The sequence below is a fragment of the Hyaena hyaena genome, unplaced genomic scaffold (genome assembly GCF_003009895.1).
Source record: "Hyaena hyaena isolate Hyena2069 unplaced genomic scaffold, ASM300989v1 scaffold_964, whole genome shotgun sequence".
In the NCBI taxonomy this organism is placed as follows: domain Eukaryota; kingdom Metazoa; phylum Chordata; class Mammalia; order Carnivora; family Hyaenidae; genus Hyaena; species Hyaena hyaena.
In genome coordinates this window covers 1-17,757 of record NW_024081597.1, presented here as the reverse complement: position 1 = coordinate 17,757, position 17,757 = coordinate 1, and the positions used below count along the sequence as shown (strand labels likewise).

The following is a 17,757-nucleotide window of genomic DNA, read 5'->3' as shown; positions in this document are numbered from 1 at the left end:
TCCAAGGGCCTGGAGGGGCAAAGGGCAGCCAAGGGGCTCAGCCTCTAAAAGACCCTCAACCCAGTATCTTCCGTGTCAGGAACCAGCAGTGAGGGGTCAGGTCAAGGACTCCTCCTGCCTTTAGACTCTCGGGCAGCACTCTTCCCAAGTCTGTTCTGCAGATGTTCATCAGCCCCAGGCGAGTGGGTTTGCTACTGAGATGCCAGAGTAAACAAGACAGGGACGCCTGGGTGGCTCAGTCGGTTAAGCATCCAACTTCAGCTCAGGTCATGACCTCATGGTTAGTGGGTTCGAGGCCCGCGTCAGGCGCTGTGCTGGCAGCTCAAGCCTGGAGCCTGCTTTGGATTCTGTGTCGCCCTCTCTCTCTGCCCCTCCCCTGCTTGTGCTCTGTCTCTCTCTCTCTCTCTCTCTCTCTCAAAAATAAACATTTTTAAAAATGAATTTAAAAAAAAAGAGTAAACAAGACAGACACAGTCCCTGCACTCGTGGGGCTTAGAGCCAGTGGGAGAGGCACATGAATAAACAGTGATGACCACTAAGTGTGACAGGACTGGATGGGGGAGGGGTGGGATGTGGGAGCACAAAGGTGGGGCCCTAAACCAGCCAGGGAGGGTCCCAGAGGGTGCCCCAGGGAAACAAGGTCTGAGCTGAAACCTGGGGGGCAACGGGGGTTCACCAGGCAGGGAGAGGGGAGAAGGTCCCCCAGTGGAGGACACTACACGGGCAAAGGACCACAGGTGAGAACGTGGAGGAGTGTGGCTCTAAGGGTGGCTTGGGAGGAAGTTAGTCCACTCCACTCTCCGTGTCCCAACCCTGGCCTCTCTAAACAGAGGATGCACGTACACAAAACTTCCAGCATCTAGCCTGTGCACCGGAAGGACCCTATGAGATCACCCTTCCAGCCACCACTTCTTTTTCACTCTCTAGCGGCTAGTCATGTGCTCATGCGAGGTGCTGGGGATGTGGGCCAAGCACCTGTCCTGGAGCAGCATCTGTTCCGGTGAGGGGACCAGAACACATGACCTGGCAGCCCAATGAGAGGGACTGAAAACGCTTTAAGCAAGGTGTCCCTGGAGACTGTTTCAGACAGGGTGGTCAGGGAGAAGACCTGCAAGTCGAGACCTGAAGGACGAGAAGGTCCAGCCACAGAGAGAGCTGAGGGAAGCCCAGGAGCAAGGATCACAAGGCAGGAGAAAGGCTCCGCGTGTGGAACGGGCAGGAGGCTGGCGTGCCAGGCGCTAAGTCAGGGAGGGTCTCACGGTGTCTGGATGCTGGTCCTGGGGCCCTTCGCAATGAAGCAGGAGAGTATGATTCACATTTTCAAAAGATCACCCTGCCTGCTGAACTGCAGATTTAGAGGGAAGCGTGGGAGCCAGAGTGCTGGTCTGAAGGTGGCTGTAGGAATCCAGGCAAGAGGTGGTGCCGGCTGGCAATCAGCTGTGGCCGGAGGAGGAGGCGGCAGACAGACAGAGGGGTTCTATGGGGGGCAGGACGGCAGGCTCTGTTGTTGACTCACCTGCAGACATAAGGGAAAAGGAGGCGCTGGGATTGCTCCTATCTGTGCCTGAGCAGCCGCGTGCGTGGCAGTGGTGTTGACTGACTCAGGCATGATGGGGTCGGGGGTGGAAAAACTTTGAGGGCTGGAGGATCTAGAATTCCACCTTGCACCTACTGATATGAGCTACATGTTAGGTTCCTAAGTCTGGAGCCCCAGGGACAGGTTGTGGCTGCAGCTAGGAGTCTGGAATCATCCACATATAGAGGGAACACCTACACAAAGCGTGGTAGATAGAAGACCCGGGACCAAGTCTGACACCCCCAACACGTAGAGGTCAAATCTAGAACGAGCCAGCCAGAGGGACTGAAGTGAGGAAGTTGAGGCGCAGAGAGAAGAAGGGACGTGCGAAAGGTCACAGGGTGGGTGGGGCAGCAGAGCCTGAGCGAGGACCTACTGCCCCACACCTCCCTGGTGAGTGGCTCCCCTCGCCTTTTAGACACCAACGAATGCATCCAGTTCCCGTTCGTGTGCCCTCGAGACAAGCCTGTGTGCGTCAACACGTATGGAAGCTACAGGTGCCGGACCAACAGGAGGTGCAGTCGGGGCTACGAGCCCAACGAGGACGGCACGGCCTGTGTGGGTGAGTGAGGCCCAGCCACGGTCCGGTAGGACACGGGAAGTTGTCTTCCACTGGAGAGCTTTGGGGAGGCCCCAGGTCAAGGTCCCCATCCCCCGACTTCTCCCGGCCAGATGGAATCTCCTTAGACCCCCGTTGGTCTCCGGGGAAGACCGTGACAGAGGTGTGGAGAAGCCCCACCACTACTACCGCCATCCGAAGGGCCCCTGGGGCGCCGTGCCCTGGCCAGAGGCCGTCGTTCTTCTTACCTCTCCCCTTCTCGCATTTCGTACATGTTCCTACCTTATGGTCAGCCCGTCTCTTCCTGCCAGGCATGTAAACTAGCTCCTACCACTCATCTTTGCCTGAATTTCTGAACTGGTATTTGTCTTCTTCCTCCCAAATGCTTCCCCCCACCCCCATCCCACCCCCATCCCCTTTCTCTTTTTCCCACTCTCTCTCTCTCTCTCTCCCTCCCATCCTTTTTGCAGCTCAAGTGGCCTTTTTAGGTGGGTATCCTTCTGCTGCCTTTAGAATCTCTGAGCCTCTCTCTCGTGCCTCATATCTTTCTCTAGGCCTTGGACTTTGCCTTCAGTTATATGCACTTTAAATCCCATCAATAAAGGAAAAAAAACTAAACTAAACCAACAACCTTTGTGGAACACGAAATCTCTCCCGCTGCCTGTCTCTCTCTCCACGCCCAGTAGACTCTGCTGCGTGCTCCCTCTGAATGGACCGCAGGGGTGGCCATCTTTGAAAAGGGAAGTTTGGAAGATACTGATGTTTGTGTAATCTTGTTTGTGAAGCCTTTCTTTGAATGTTTTCTGAGAAAACAGAAAAGTCTCCCCTCTTACCCCATCTACCCTCCCTCACTTCTTCAGAAGAATCAAGATAGTCCTGTCTTTTCTGTGTCCTCCAGTGTCACAAGCACCCTACTTTGCCCTTAACAAAGATGGCTCCCAGGCGGTTGCTTGCTCAGTTGATTCACTCCTGTATCATGTGCCTGCTGGTTTGGCCTGTGCTGTTTCTGCTCTGTGTACCCTGACTTCCTGTGGTAGAGAAAGCCATATTGGAGTTGGTGGTTATTATGGGAGGGGGAAAGGTGGCCCTTTGGGACCTATGACAAAAATGTTAAAGTTTGAACTTGCCACGTCCTCCAGCCTCTTTCTGGAGAAATTATGCCAATAAACTCTGCTGGATATTAGCACCTAGCTGGCGAAAACAAAAATGTGTCCGGGGCAAGCAGATGCTGGTTGGAATGCTGAATTAGCAGCAGCTCCTCTGTCAGGTGGCACTGGGAGAGCAAATCACAAGACAGGGAAACGTCCTGTGTGTGAGCAATGGTTTGGCTATGTGCACCAATATTCACATTTGGGGGGCTGGGGTGTGGGCCAGGCAAGGGATGTAGGAAGAGCAAGGGGCAGATGTGGAGGGAATATTCTGGGTCTTTTACTTGGAGGAAGTTGCTTCTCTACACAGGCCTCAGTCTGCATAATGTAAGTAAGGAGAGATTTGGTCTGGTGTATCCCGGAAGCCCTTTCCTTTCTAAGACCCTTCAGTGTGTGGCTGGACAGAGATATGGATAGTCTCAAGTTACCTTGATTTCTAGAAAGAATCTTGCAACATGGTCTCCTCTGCAATATGCTTAGAAACCCAGAAGCCTTTGTAAGCAGAGCACCCTTTGGGAAAGATGTAACACCGTAGAATATTTTCACAACCAGCCTTGGTAGTGAAGGCTTGTTATAAATCACAGATCTGTTCTTCAGGGGGAAAAAAGTTCCCCCAAGATATAATAAAATCACACTTAAGAATGCAGCAAGCATTTTAAAAACATATTTAACAAAAAAAAGACCATTTTCTCATATAATAATAATATTCCCAATAAATCACAAAATATGAATTCCTCATAACTAGTACTGTTTTTACACTCAAAAGAGGAGCTTGAATGAAAAGTTTTAAAATAAAAACAACTACATTTTCACAGGAAAGCATAGAACAACTTAAAAATTGCTCCATTTCTGGGAAGCCCACTCGTGTATGTTCAGGTAGAAATTAAAGGTCTGGATGGGCCCAGAGATGAGGATCGGAGAGATGAAGTGACCCAAGGTCACAGAGCCAGCTGGTCCCGAGCCAAGGCTGGAGCCCTTTCCTGCCGCACCATCTTGTCAGAGGGTAGCAGACCACACTGTCTCTGTTCAGACTATTCCCTAGTCGTTCTGGAAGCGGCTGCCTTTTTAGAAATGAACAAGTAGATCTAAGATAGCAAGAGAAATAAAATCCAAAACCCACAGAAGCAATGGTTCCAAATGCAGTGGTAAATGGTAAGATAACAGTGTCCACTGACAGACCACACACAACAGCACGAGAAGTAAGGGACGGGACAGCTCATGAGACGGCCTGCCAAGGACATCAGAAAATTCAGGATGACAGCAAACTTCAGAGGATACCTTATAAAGTAATAACCACAAGTCCTCGCACACTGAGTTTTTACGACAGTATATTTGTGTTGATTTACCCTACTTGGTGGGTGGGGCCAGATGAGTTACACATAGGTGTTCCAAATCCCCCCAGCTACCAAGAGCACAACTACACTATCCCAACTCGGGGCCAAGAAGGCTTATTCTGGATGTGGTCCATTCAGTCAACAAATATTAGTTGAGCACCTACTATGTGACAGGTACCAAGCTAGGCTCTGGGCATACAGTGGTAAATCGAGATGATATGGTTTATTGTTCACCCAGGGTCTCCCTCCAGCCAGAACCAAGGGCATGGGATCAGAGTAGGACTTCCAGGGTATGTCTGAAAAATCAAACTAAGTGGTGCCACGCCAGAAAGCAAGCTCTCTGTATTTGCTCACTCGTTCCAGTATCCATTCAGCAACCATTCATGGGGAACCTCCTGTGTGACAGCACTGGGTCCCTTCCATGAGGAACCCCCCTCCAACGAAGGGGTCAAGTCTCCTGTCCCCAAGATGCTTGTGTTGGAAAAATACGAGGCTAAAAGAAATAGAGGCCAGGCAGGTACTGACCCAACTGAACGGTCCCTGCCCCCCCAAAAAAACAGGGGCTCCCCAGTGGGTCAGGAATCCAGGCTTTCTGAGCCAAGTGCCCCTAGTCCAGTGCATTTACTGGTCTGTGTTGATCTGGCCACAGAGGGGTCCACCCAGAGCCACGCCCAAGCTAGCCAGGCACAGGATCACCATCCCCTTTCTTCTAATGCCCCTTCCTCTGACGCCCACAGGTGCTACACCCTTGCCTTCTCCTTCTGAGCACAGAATCTAGGCTTTTCTTTGTCCCTTTGCCACACTCAGACTCCTGACATCTTTGTTGCCTTATGCTGGACTTGAGTTTGGAACAGAATAGCAAGTGCCTCGAGCACTGACTAATGGCGTGGACCTACAACAGATCGTGCCTCCTTTGGGGCAGCCCCAGCTCACTCTGGTAATAAGAAGAGTAATAAGAATAAGAATACCATTTTAAAAAAAAAAAAAAAAAGAATACCATTTTTATTTTGCCCAAGAATACTCCTCTCCCCAGGAATGTACCCTTAAGATGACAATAATAGCCACATTCAGTGAGCTTGGCATGTCTGGGCCAGATCTAAGCTCTTTAGAAGAATCAGCATGTGTAATCACCACAATCCCAAGCGGAAAGTGCTATAATGATCCCAGTTTTACAGAGACGCTAAGAGGCTTGTCCCAGTCACATAGCTGGGACAGACAGAGGAAGGACTCCATCAGATTAGTCTGGTCCCCCAGCCTGAGCTCTTAACACAGACCCTTCTTTCCCATTTGGGGTGACTAACCAGTTACACAAAAGCCACAGTCTATGTTGCCCGAGGCAAGGGATGGGTTGGGAAGGAAGAAGAGCTCAGGATCTGTGACAAGTGCCACACGGTCACTCTCCAGCTGCTAGAAGACATCCTCGCACCAGCCAGTGTGGCTGCCCTTAGCAAAGGAACACCAAGAATCACCTGCACAGCCTCTCCAAATACCTACTCAGCCGCCAGCCCTGCTCTGGGGAGGTGCCATTCTGAGGGCCAAGAGTTTGATTATGTGTCACTCTGGCTGCTATGGCCCCCTCCCAGGGTCTGGGCATCACACGCTGACCAGCACCCCTGGACTGTGGCCCAAGCAGGAACTCCGCTCCAGCCTCCGAACAGGGCTGTTGCTCACCTCTCCGGAGCCGCGCGGACACAGGAGGAGCGAGTGCTTCGTTTTCTCAGGGAGCCAGCGGAGTTTGCCCGGCTGATCCTGGAGGGATACCCCACCCAGACCGTCAGCCGGGGAGGCAGGCCGAGTCCCTCCCCTTCTCTCCCTCCCCAGGGTCAGCCGTGGCTCTCCCCTTCAGTGTGGGCCAGAGCCCCAGCCACTTCCTGTCAGGGCTGATGTAGCACAGGCACATCCCAGAAGAGGAACGAGGTGAGAGGGCACGGGCTGCTTAACTAACTCCACAGATAATGCCAAGCTTCCGCAGCCATCCCTTTAAGGAACTGTGGTTGAACAGCAAAGTGGTCGAAACGTAGACTATTGGAGAAAAATGAGAAGCAGGAAGAGAAAAAACCCTCCTTGGGGAATGGAGCTAACATTTACAGAACGCCTGTCGTATCCCAAGAACCTTACATATATCTCCCCATGAATCCCCACACCGTGCTGTGGGCTAAATGTTACTCGTCTGTTTTATGACCAAAGAAGCAGAGGCTCAGGATAAGTTCCACAAGGTCACATGGCTGGTTAAGCGGCAAAGCTGTGGTTCAAACTGGCAATTGACTGGCTCCAAAGCTTGTGTTTTGTGTTTGTTTGTTTTTTTCTGAGAGAGAGAGAGAGAGACAGCGTGAGCAGGGGAGGGTCAGAGAGAGAGGGAGACACAGAGTCTAAAGCAGGCTCCAGGCTCTGGGCCAGCCATCAGCACAGAGCCCGACGCAGGGTTTGAACCCATGAACCCTGAGATCATGACCTGAGCCGACGTCGGATGCTTAACCGATGCTTAACCGACTGAGCCACCCAGGTGCCCCCCAAAGCTTGTGTTCTTAAGCCTCGTGGGGAACAATCTCTAGAAAACTGACACCTGGGCAAATTATGTAACCAGCTCTCACTCGGTATATGCAGTTCGGACACGTACTGTGTGCTGGGCATGGTTCTTGTGGCTGGGCCCGTACACCTGTGTACGACACTGGCGGACTCCTGAATGCCCCGGTGACGTAGGGCAGGCACTAAACAACATGCTAAGGGAATACAGCTATAGAGGCGGGAGATAAGTGCTTTTGGAGTTGGGCAGCAGCGTGAAGGCACACTGAGGTGCTAGGATGGAGGCAGGAGGGCCCTTTAAATAGGGACAGAGAGGGTGGGCCTCTCTGGAAAGAGGCATTTGAGCAAAAATGTAAAGTAGATGTGCTGGCCTCCAGCCTCAGCTTTCTCATCTGTAAAATGGGGATAATACCTACATCTCAGAGTTATTGTATTAAACAAGATGATCTAAAACACTTGACATGGTGCCTGGCGTATAGTACGCCCCAAAGAAATTTAAAATATTAATGATATTACTAAGTAGCAGAGTTCAGGGTGAAGCCTGGGTCTCACAGGCTCCCAGCACTCCCTGCTGTGGCCCAGGCCACCTGGGGGTCTGCAGCGAGGGAGAGGTGGAGGACACTGGGCCACCCTCAGGAAGCTTTGCAGAGAAGAGACCTCAGGACTGAAAATGGCCATAAGGGAGCAGGGCAAATCCTCCTGGGGCCCGAGGTGTGGGGACATTCAGCCTATGTGTCACTCAGGGCCATTCTGAGGGAGAATAATCACAAAGTAAACCAAGCAGGGAGAGGGTAGCGTTGACTGGGCTGCACAGAGCGCACATCCACTGGCAACCAGTGAACTGGTCTGGGGATTTGCCCTTGACCTTCACAGAAGCCCTAGAACATGAAGTCTGGAGGCACCTGAGAAGTCATTTAGTCCTGCCCCATCCTGTTCAGCTGTGGAAACTGGGACTCAAAAGGAACAGTGACTTCCCGAGGACCACAGCCGAGCCAGGAATTTGACTCCTGCAAGTATTTCGGATGCGCAATTGTATCAACAGTGTCAGAAATACGGGGAAGCAGAACTTGTTCTTTCCACAGTGCTGACCCAGCATCAGAGTCAGGGTAAGGGCGTCCCAAGCAAACCAGAGACCCATCCTCAGCCCGTGGAACACAGCTGGGAAAGAGCTGAGTGCAGGCGCTCTCAGAGGTTTCTGCTCAGCTGAGAAGGGAGGCTGCAGCCAGGATCAGGAGCAGAGGATGACAGTGGGGACAGAAGGAGGGCCTGTATCACCTCTTCCTAGGAAGTCCCTGCCCAGAACCTCATGAACCCAGCCTGCCTGCCAGAAGGAAAGTCTGGGGCCCAGAATAATTCCTATAAAGGGAACTCATTGTCCTTCTTCATGGCCAGCCCCAGAGCAACCGTGAGGGACTTAGCACCCAGAACCATCTCGTGTACCCGCCTCCAACCCCCATTCCCACCGAAAGATCTAGGAACTAACACTCCTCCCTCCACCCCAGACCTGAGCACAGAGCTCCTGGGGAAGGAGAAAGGCCTAATCACATCGTCCCCAACTGCCCATGGGGACCACGGCAGAGGAATTAGCTTGGGCCACAAGGAGGAAGGAAAACCCCATCCATAGTGTCACTGTATTTCCTGGTCCCCTGGCTCAAGATTGATAGGCCTTGAAGGCAGATGCAGAGAAGAAAGAGGGAGAGAGGGGGTCTCAGCCTCACCCCAATGCAGAATGTGTCTCGTGTGCCACAATACTAGAGAACTGGTCCACAAATCCTATGGTCCTCCCACCATCCCTCCTTCCTTCCTTACATCCTTAAAATGTTCTCTTTGCCCTAAGACTCTGGGATCAGATGGACGGAGGCTTGACTTCCAGACACCCCACCTGTAAGTGACACGCCCTTTAAGTGACCTTAAGCAAGCTGTTTCCTCTCTCTGAGCATCAGTTTCTTCCTCCACAGAATGGAAGCATAACAACCTCACAGAGCTGTTGAGATAAAGCATGCGAGGTGCTCAGTGCAGGGACTGACTGATCACATGCAGATATTATAAAATCTGTTCCAGGCCCTTTCATCTACTGCTTTCACTTCTGGCACTGCCTGATTTTACAGCAATTCATAAGTCATTAACTGGGGCAATGTTAAACCTATAAGAATCCTTCCCAACGAGACACATCCATCACTCAAATGCAGAGTTCATTTGGGAACCGGGTTACACAGTATCTTCCCTTTGAAGAGCTCCGGCCCTGTATTTAGATCTGCACTGGGGAGCACAGGGCCGATCGGTACCCATCCATTCACCTGCCTCTCCAGGGTCTGCAAGCATCCATCTCAAGCCAGGCAGCCCTTTTGCTCACCTCTGAACTATCAGTCATCTCCCGATACCCATCTTTTCTGTATCCATCCACTTGTCTGTCCGTCCAGCCATCCACCCGCCCATGGTACTTCACTCTCTAGGGCCCCAGGTCCAGATTTCCAGGCAACATACTCAGCCCCACGAGGATTTACCTACCTTACAGTAGTGGTGTTCAGGGAGCATTGAGTAGGGGCTGAGTGGGGTCAGGATGCAAGCTTCTTCCCCTCCCCTCCCAGGACAGGTGGAGATCATGAGCAGAGCCATGAGATCACGGCCAGGGCAACTCATAGCAGCTGCCCAGCACAGGGGATGGCCTAGCTTCGCTGCCTCTACCCTTTAATTGAGTTAGTCAGTTCACCTGCAGTTGAATTGTTATTCAGTGGCCACTCACCTGTCTGCATCTGCCTAAGCAGCTTCGCAGGTCACATTGCCGCAGGGGCCTCACACCCGTGTATACTCCTTTCTCTTCCTGCCTCCTTTCCTGCCAGGCTTCCTGGTGAGCTTCATTTTGCATTCACCTGAGGGCAAAGCACTGTGACAGGCACTTGGGACTGGGGGGGGGGGGAGGTGGGAGGTGCTGGAGGTGAGTGAGACCAGATCCCCACCCTTCAAGAGTTTACCAAGGAAGTGGGGACAGAGGGAAGAAGGCCATTGCCATTCACAAGGTCCAGTAAGCTATGTATAACATTTCCCCCTTCCAGGGCCTGGCTCAGGCTGCTCTCAGGTGGTAGCTGGTCCCCAATCACTTTTCCATTACAGAAATCGATAACTTGAATTACTCCAGAATAACTAGCCCCATCATGCCTCTGCAAAGCTAATTCTTCTGTGTCCGCATTTGCCCATGTGCTTCTCCCCGAGTCTGGAATCTGTCTTTATGAGACAATTCAGGTAGAAGAGAGTTTTTCACCCGACTGTGACACGCTGGCAGAATGAGAGCAGAATTTGGGGTCTGACACGTAGGTTCGGGTCTTTACTCTGACACTTACTAGCTGTGGGTGCTCGTCAAGCTACCTAACCACCTGGAACATCAGTTTCCTCATCTATAAAATAAGAATCCAAATATAACCACTCACCAGAGTGTTAGAGAACTAAATTAAATAGTAATATACATGAATATTCCGGGGTTATATCAGGGAACCAGTGACCCGTGGACAAATACGTTTATTCTATGCAAGAATCTGAAACCCGGTTATAAATCTGTATCATGAGGCCACTGTATAATGAGGTCCTCGTGTAACTTCGGCAATAACAATAATATTTTACTTGGGAGAAATAAATTCTCATTCACCAAGATGCATTTTCATCGTGCTCTCATTTTACAGATGACAGAGCTGGGACTTGGGATAGCCGAGTGCAGCCCTAGGGGTCGGCAGACTGATGAAGGCTTCTGACTCCCCCTTCCCACTCTTCCACCTCCTTCGAGGTCCCTGATTCACAACCGCAAGGCCCCGTGCAGCTCCAGGCTGCCCGGCTAAGTTCTGCCATCCGGCAGGTGCTGAAATGACAAGCCCATTAAATAGCCCCTTGGAGGAAGAGCCGTGAGCTCCGCACAGTCTGCCCTGGGCGCTGCCAAGAGAGTAAATCCTCCCAAAGTTGCCTGAGAAGGGTCGTATGGAAACCTCAGAAGGCAGGACTCTGAAAGGAAAGAAACTGACATGACCAAACACCCATGTCATACTAGGCACATTCTAGGCCAGGTTCTCAGATTCCTCAAAACCAGGTGCTCTCAACCAGTTTTTAGCGGGTGGTCACATACTCCTGTGAGAATCTGCTGAAACCTGTGAACTCTCTTCCCCAGATAAATGCACATTATTTTGCAAATAAGTAAAAGAGGTGGGGTCAAGGTTAAGAGCTCCTGGTGTAAACCCTGGCCGTTTTAAGATTTTCTTAGGTACCAGACACCTTCTAATCTTTTGGAGACCCCACCCCTCATTATATCAGACATGGTCATATATATCCACAACCCACACTAAATTACACACACATACACACACACACACACACACACACACACATAGGGTTCAGTTGAATTACAGTGGACTGTTTGTCAGTGTTACATTTTGTAGGTATGTAACGAAACATTAATTTCAGTTTTGTGTTTTCTTTTCCTACTTTGGACCCCATAAACTTTTTTGGTAAATTTTATTGAAATGTACCATACCTATAGAAAAATATACAAATCTTAAGTGTACAGCTCAGTGAATTCTCAAAGGTGAGCCCGCCTGTGTAACCAGCACTCTGCCGGAGAAAACAGATCATGAGCACCCAGGAGCTTCCCTAGCCCCCCTTCCATTCAGCACCCCACCCCAGGTCAGCTGCTGTCTTGACATCTAACACCGTAGAATACCCTTCCCGTATTAGAATACGTTACAAGTAGAATCATAGCTGGTACTCATTTTGTGTCTTGTTGCTTTTGTGGAACTGATAAACTTTTATTTGGGCCTCAGACACCTTTAGAGGCCTGTGAAAAGGCTCATAGGCTCTGGGCACTGTCAAAATCGGGGGTTCTCTACCTTGTTTTCATGCTAGAACCTCCAGGAAAACTTTTTAAAGTTTTTAAAAGTCCTGATGTCCAGGCTGCACCCCAGAACAATGAAATCAGAATCTCTGGGGTTGGGTCCAGCCGTCAGTGGTTTCTCTTGCTCCCTGGGTGACACAGATTGCAGCCAAAGATGGGAGGCACTGGCCCCGGCAATTTTGTAAATTATTAGTACCCCTATCTTACATCTGGGGGAGGAAACTGAGGCGCAGAGAGTCTCCACCATGTGCTCCTCTCATAAAGCCTGAACTCCAGTTCAGATCTCATTAGGAGTGGTATTTGCATTGCCTTCATGCTTCGTAAACAGTGAAGCCCAAACGAAGTGTAGGTGCCTGCCAGAAACTTTCCTTACTCTAAGTCCTTCCGGAGCTGTGGACAAGGGAGCTGGGGTTTCCCAGGAAAAAAGCAGCACCTGAGGACTGGCCGTAGGGAGAGTCACCACCAACGGGACTCCATCTTTGCCCCAAAGAGTTTGGGAGCCCTGGGGTTGTTTCCCAGGCTGCTTTGATTCCGGGGTGCAGTGCCCGATTCTGCCGCTCGGCGGCACCACAAGCTTCTGTAAACCTGTGGTTTTCACACACCCCAACGGAAGCTGGAAAGCAGAGTCTGGCAGCAGTGACTACTGGGGAATGGCACCCGGAGCTTCCTGGGGGTTCCTCTGCTCCCTGGGGCCTGACGGGGCCTGTTCCTGGCTGGCGAGGGGGACGCAGAGACGTGGCTGTGACCCAACCCAAGGGAGAGGCCACTTTCCCCATAACTGAGCCAGCAGAAAAGAACCAGGGAGAGAGAAGCCATGCTTCACCTGCTTCTCCCGCTCTGCCCTTCACCAGGCTGCCCCTGTGGCTCTGCCGTTGAAGAGCACAGCCCACCCACACTCCTATGTTGCCTAGAAGTGCCAGCCCTGGGCTTGGAGATACCAGACACAGCTCCAAGTCCTTAACTGGGAATCTGCCAAATCCTAACCTAGGATGGCTGAGGACCTCAAGCTCTGACAGGGTCCCTAAACCGGGATTAACTTTGCCTAGATTCACAACCAAGCTCTTCCACTTCCTAGTTGTGTAACTTTGGGCAAGTTATTTAACTTCTGTGAGCCTCAGTCTCCTCATCTGTAAAATGAGAATAATAATCCACACCATACAATTGTTGTGAAGACTGAATGATTATGTGGCATCTTAGCCTAGCACATGGCTCATAGTGATAAATGTTAGCTACTATTGTTTATTATTACTACGAATCATAACCTATCCAATAGAACAGAATGAATTTACCCACATGTTAAAGAACAGCCTCCATTGTGACAACCCCTCACGCGCCAGGTTTGAGCAGAGGCAGTGAGTCCAGCCTGCCCCAGGGCTCAGGCAAAGGCCAAGCTGCCCCTTAGGAGCCGCAAGCACGAGTGTAAAAGCCACCCAGAGTCCCCTTCAGCACCACCCAGAGAGGAGCTCCCCAAAGCCTCCACCCTGGGGCTGGAGCCATTGTCCCCACAGTCTGGTGAGATCCTCTCTTGGTCCACAGACCAGAGAGTGTGACTCTGGCCACCCTGCAGGCAACTTCCATCAAGATGCCGTCGGCATGGTATCAGACTGAGCACTGGGTCAGGAGATCTTGGATCTGAATTTGGTATCATTGTCACTCAGCTGTGTGAACTGGGGCAAGTCATGTGACCTCTCTGGGCTTCCATTCTGCCTCGTTTAGATGATCTTTAAATCCCCTCCCAGCTCTAGCATGTGGTTTTACCAAAGTATCTGGTACACAGTAGGTGCTCAATAAGTGTTACTTAGTTTTATAAAATCCAGGATATGACTCTGCTAGGTTCCAACACCCACATGCTTTTCTAGCCTTTAAAACTGAACTACTTCTGTGATCCAACCCCTTAAAGAGCCCAACCCAGGGTCAGAGCTCAAGACATGGGTATTTATCTACTCATTACTGACTTTTGACCTGGCTTTCAGTCAAGCTGCTCCCTCCACCCAAGGCTGCAAGTGCCCCATAAAGGCTCCAGGTTAGAGGATCCAGAGCCTAGCCTCCCCACTAGACCACAAGCTCTAAGAAAGTAGGGGTGGTCCTGCCCACGTCAGCCTCACTGCTGCTTCAAGAACACACTCAGCCCTACCTCGTTGGCATGAGGTTGGTGGGCAGCCGGGCATCCCCTCACTGTGGCCCTGGGGCATAGTACTGGCACCGCATCACCATCGGGGACAGAAGGGGCACAGAGCCTCAAGCTGGGCAAGTCCTTTTATTGGAAAAAGAAATAATAAAAACAAAGGCCACTGCATCACCTGTGCCCGGCGATCCCACAGGAGAGGCACAGGTCAGATGTAAGGCCCGGCCACACAGTGGGCCAGAATGGGCATGGGCCAGGCTGCAGCCCTCTATGGGGGATCCTTGGACCAGGACCTGCCCCCCTCAGGCTCAGGAGCTGCCTTCTCCAGCTCCCTGGGTAGGCACCTCCCTCCCACACACTGCTCTCTTGTCCAAAAACAATCAGGCCCCGCTTTGGTTCCAGAAAGCTACCTGCAGCAGCTGGTCTTTCACATGCACTGGTAGCACCTCCTGCCGGCTGGGGCAGGCAGCCTCTCTCTGTCCGTCTTCAGGGCACAGGGCCGGGGCTGCTTCCTTCCCACTGGCCGCCCTGAGCCTTGGCAAGTGGGGCCTCATTGGTGGGATGCTTCCCTTCCCTTTGAAGAAAGGAGTTTGCCTTTTCCCCTGCAGGTTGCCAGTTCCTTTGAACATCCACAGAAGCCTTGTTTACACAGCTTTGGAGAGCTCCAGAGCCTGGGTGGGCTGAACGGGCAGCATGTGTGGCCCTGTTGCCTTGTCACGGGGAGCTTGGGGGAGGGACACAGAAGGTCCCAGAAGGCTGGCTCTCCTAGACCTCCAGCTTCTCTTCTCCTAGAATGTACACAGTAGAATCAGAAGGTGGGGAAGACTCTGTAGGCAGGGGAAAGACCAGGAAGGAGAGCCAAGCTGGCAGCCCCAGGCAAGGGGCAAGGAGCTTTAGGACATTTATTTACAAGGGGACAGGCTGGCCCCTTGCAGGGAAGCAGCCACAGACCATTACATACAAAAATAAGACAGGATGCAGAGAGGGGCAGTCATTGGCCTGGCAACCAAGGGGAACAGACAAGTGCACGGTCACATACACACACACACGCACTCACAGGTACGACCACACGTGTACATACACTCACACAGCTGCACTCACCCATGAACATCCACATGTGCGCTCATGCGCACACCTACCCATACACATGTGCATGTATGCACACAGTGCACTCACACATATGCACTCACACACGTGCCTGCATGCACACGCACACACTCTCACATACACACAGGTTCTAATCTCAGGAAGTTGGCTCCAGTTCTGGAGGTTCAAACCTCCCAAGGCTACATGTCTCCACTAAGCGTTTCTCCAGACCCCTGGATAACCTCGCAGCGCCCCCGGCTGTGTGCCCCTCAACCAGTGCCTGATGTCCTGCAGAATCTCAGGAGTTGGCTATTTCTTGGCAAGGCCAAGGTGGCCTCCAGGCTTTGAGCGGAGGAAGGGGAAGCCAGGAGCCTAGAAGAGGGGGACAGGGCAGCTCCCGTCTCCCCAGACCTCGAATCTGGTGGAGGCAGGATCACAGACAGGCAGAGCCCCTGCAGTGGCACCAGAGAGAGCAGACACTGGGAGACAGCCACGGGGAGCAGGACCCTGGGGGATTCGGGGTGAGGGATCATGCGGGATAAGGGCATTCTCTCTGGGACCTGAGCACACACACACACACACCCCCCCCCGTCCGTGCGGGATAAGGGCATTCTCTCTGGGACCTGAGCAACCCCCCCCCCCCCCGTCCGGGGTGTGGGGAAAGGAGCTGCAGAAGAAAAGGGCTGTCTAAACTGTGTTACCCCCACCCCCACCCCGCCCCAGCCTTTCCCTGGAAGATCTGGCTGCGTGTGACCCGCCAGGCCCCATGAGGAGAAAGTGCCAGGTCAGGAAGCAGGCCGTCCTGCCGGGGCGAGAGGCAGGAGGGGGAAAAAGGGGGCGCGGGTAGTTGGCCCGCGGGAAACACCAGGCCAGTCCCCCTTCCTCCCGCCCCCCACCCAGGGGAGCAGCGGGGGCCCAGAGAATGACTCAGAAGCGGGTGCTCTGGTAGCGCAGCCGCCGCAGGTCTGAGAGGCCCTCAGTCCGGCCATACACCTCCCTGCAGGGACTCTCGGCCAGTCACCGGGCCCCCGCCCCGCCGCCGCCGCCGCTGCTGCCGCTGCCGGAGCTGCTGCCGCTGCTGGAGCTGCCGCTGCTGCACCGGTCCTCGTAGATGGAGATCTCGATCTGTGGCCGGCGTTAAGGAGGGAGCCCCTGCCAGCTGCGGAGAAGGGGCGGACGCACCGGCGGACGAAGGCCAGCTGGGGAGCGGACGCGAGGCCTGGGCCGCTAGAACCCAGCCCCTCCTCGCTCTTGCACGCGCTCGGCGCGTCCGCAGCGACCAGCAGGGCGAGCACTGCGCAGGCGCACAACCCGGATCGGAAGCTTCCGTTCTAGTGGGTCTAATTACCAAACACCCGGACTGGTGGTGTTACCGCATGGGAAGTGGGAGGACCTCGGTGTCCCGAGTTCTAATCCTGACTCGCTTTCTCTCGAGCTGTGTGACTTTAGACCGGTCATTTAACTTGTTACCCATCAATGACCGCGAGTGTAAAATGGTGGCAATAATAGAATCTTGGGGTTGCTGGGGGACTGACTGAAATAACGTTTGTAAAGTGCTAAGCACAATGCCTGGCACTTAGTAAAAATGCAATAAAAAGAAGCCCCTCTTATAGGGCTTTGTAAACAGAAGATTCCGGTCTTTGTGTTTTCTTTACTCTTTTTCCTCTCAATTTTCCAGTATATTTTATTTTTTAACAACTCTATTCTCAGAGTGGGATGTGTGCACACCTTGACCATACTTTTCCAGGTGGAGTGAGCAGACCTATAACCCATTCCCGGGCCAGCCGCCCATCAACACTTCATTTTTCTGATCTGTGAAAGAGGGACACAGGACGTACACACAGGAGGACACGAGACTGTAGACATGTAAACGTGTGCAGAAGTCCGTGTGTTCCTTAAGGGGCAGTACAGCCTCACAGTTAAGTGTGGGCCGGGGCTCAAACACTGGCTCTGACGTCCACCAGCCGGGTGACCCTGGGCCAGTGATTTAACTAAAGTGTGTTCATGGACAGAGTAATGAGAGCTACCCACCTTATAGGGGTATTATGAGAATACAAGGTTTCAAAGCAGTTAATATGATACCTGGCATGTATCGCACTGAAGAAATGCAGGCCAGTAAAAGTAAACCCTGAAATTCACAAACGGCACTGATAACTTAAAGCAGGGAGTGGGGGGGAGCTGATGACCAATGATGAGGGGAATCCCTAGGAATCCCCTGAGCAGAGGCCCGTAAGGTGGTCCCTATTTCTGGGTGTCCTCACCAGGGAACCCACTGATTGGCAGCTCTGTGCCCTTGCACAGAACAGCCAGGAAGGGGGGCGCCAGGGTGGCTTAGTCGGTTGAGCGTCCGACTTTCGCTTAGGTCACGATCTCGCAGTTCGTGGGTTCGAGCCCCGCGTCGGGCTCTGTGCTGACTGCCAGCTCAGAGCCTGGAGCCTGTTTCAGTCTGTGACTCCCTCTCTCTCTGGCCCTCCCCTGCTCATGCTGTCTCTCTCTCTCTCTCCTAGAAATAAATAAAACATTAAAAAAAAATTAA

General features: G+C 52.4%; 1 protein-coding gene and 1 long non-coding RNA gene across 4 annotated transcripts in view; one reads left to right on the top strand and one right to left on the bottom strand.

Moving 5' to 3' along the window:
* Positions 1-16,805, top strand: part of CRTAC1 (cartilage acidic protein 1) — a 150,660-nt gene extending 133,855 nt beyond the window's left edge. Inside the window, exons 14-15 of one of the 3 annotated variants that reach the window (XM_039221220.1) lie at positions 1,995-2,138; positions 16,225-16,805. In XM_039221220.1, coding sequence (XP_039077151.1) covers positions 1,995-2,138; positions 16,225-16,556 — 476 coding nt within the window. In that variant the 3' untranslated portion in view covers positions 16,557-16,805. The other 2 variants (XM_039221222.1, XM_039221221.1) reach the window with 2 other exon arrangements.
* On the bottom strand, positions 14,254-15,882 carry LOC120223185. Its single transcript, XR_005526221.1, has 2 exons — positions 15,845-15,882; positions 14,254-15,781 (listed from the first exon to the last, which is right to left on the bottom strand). It is a non-coding gene; the product is annotated as an uncharacterized LOC120223185 (long non-coding RNA).
* Positions 16,806-17,757: the final 952 nt, after the last annotated feature.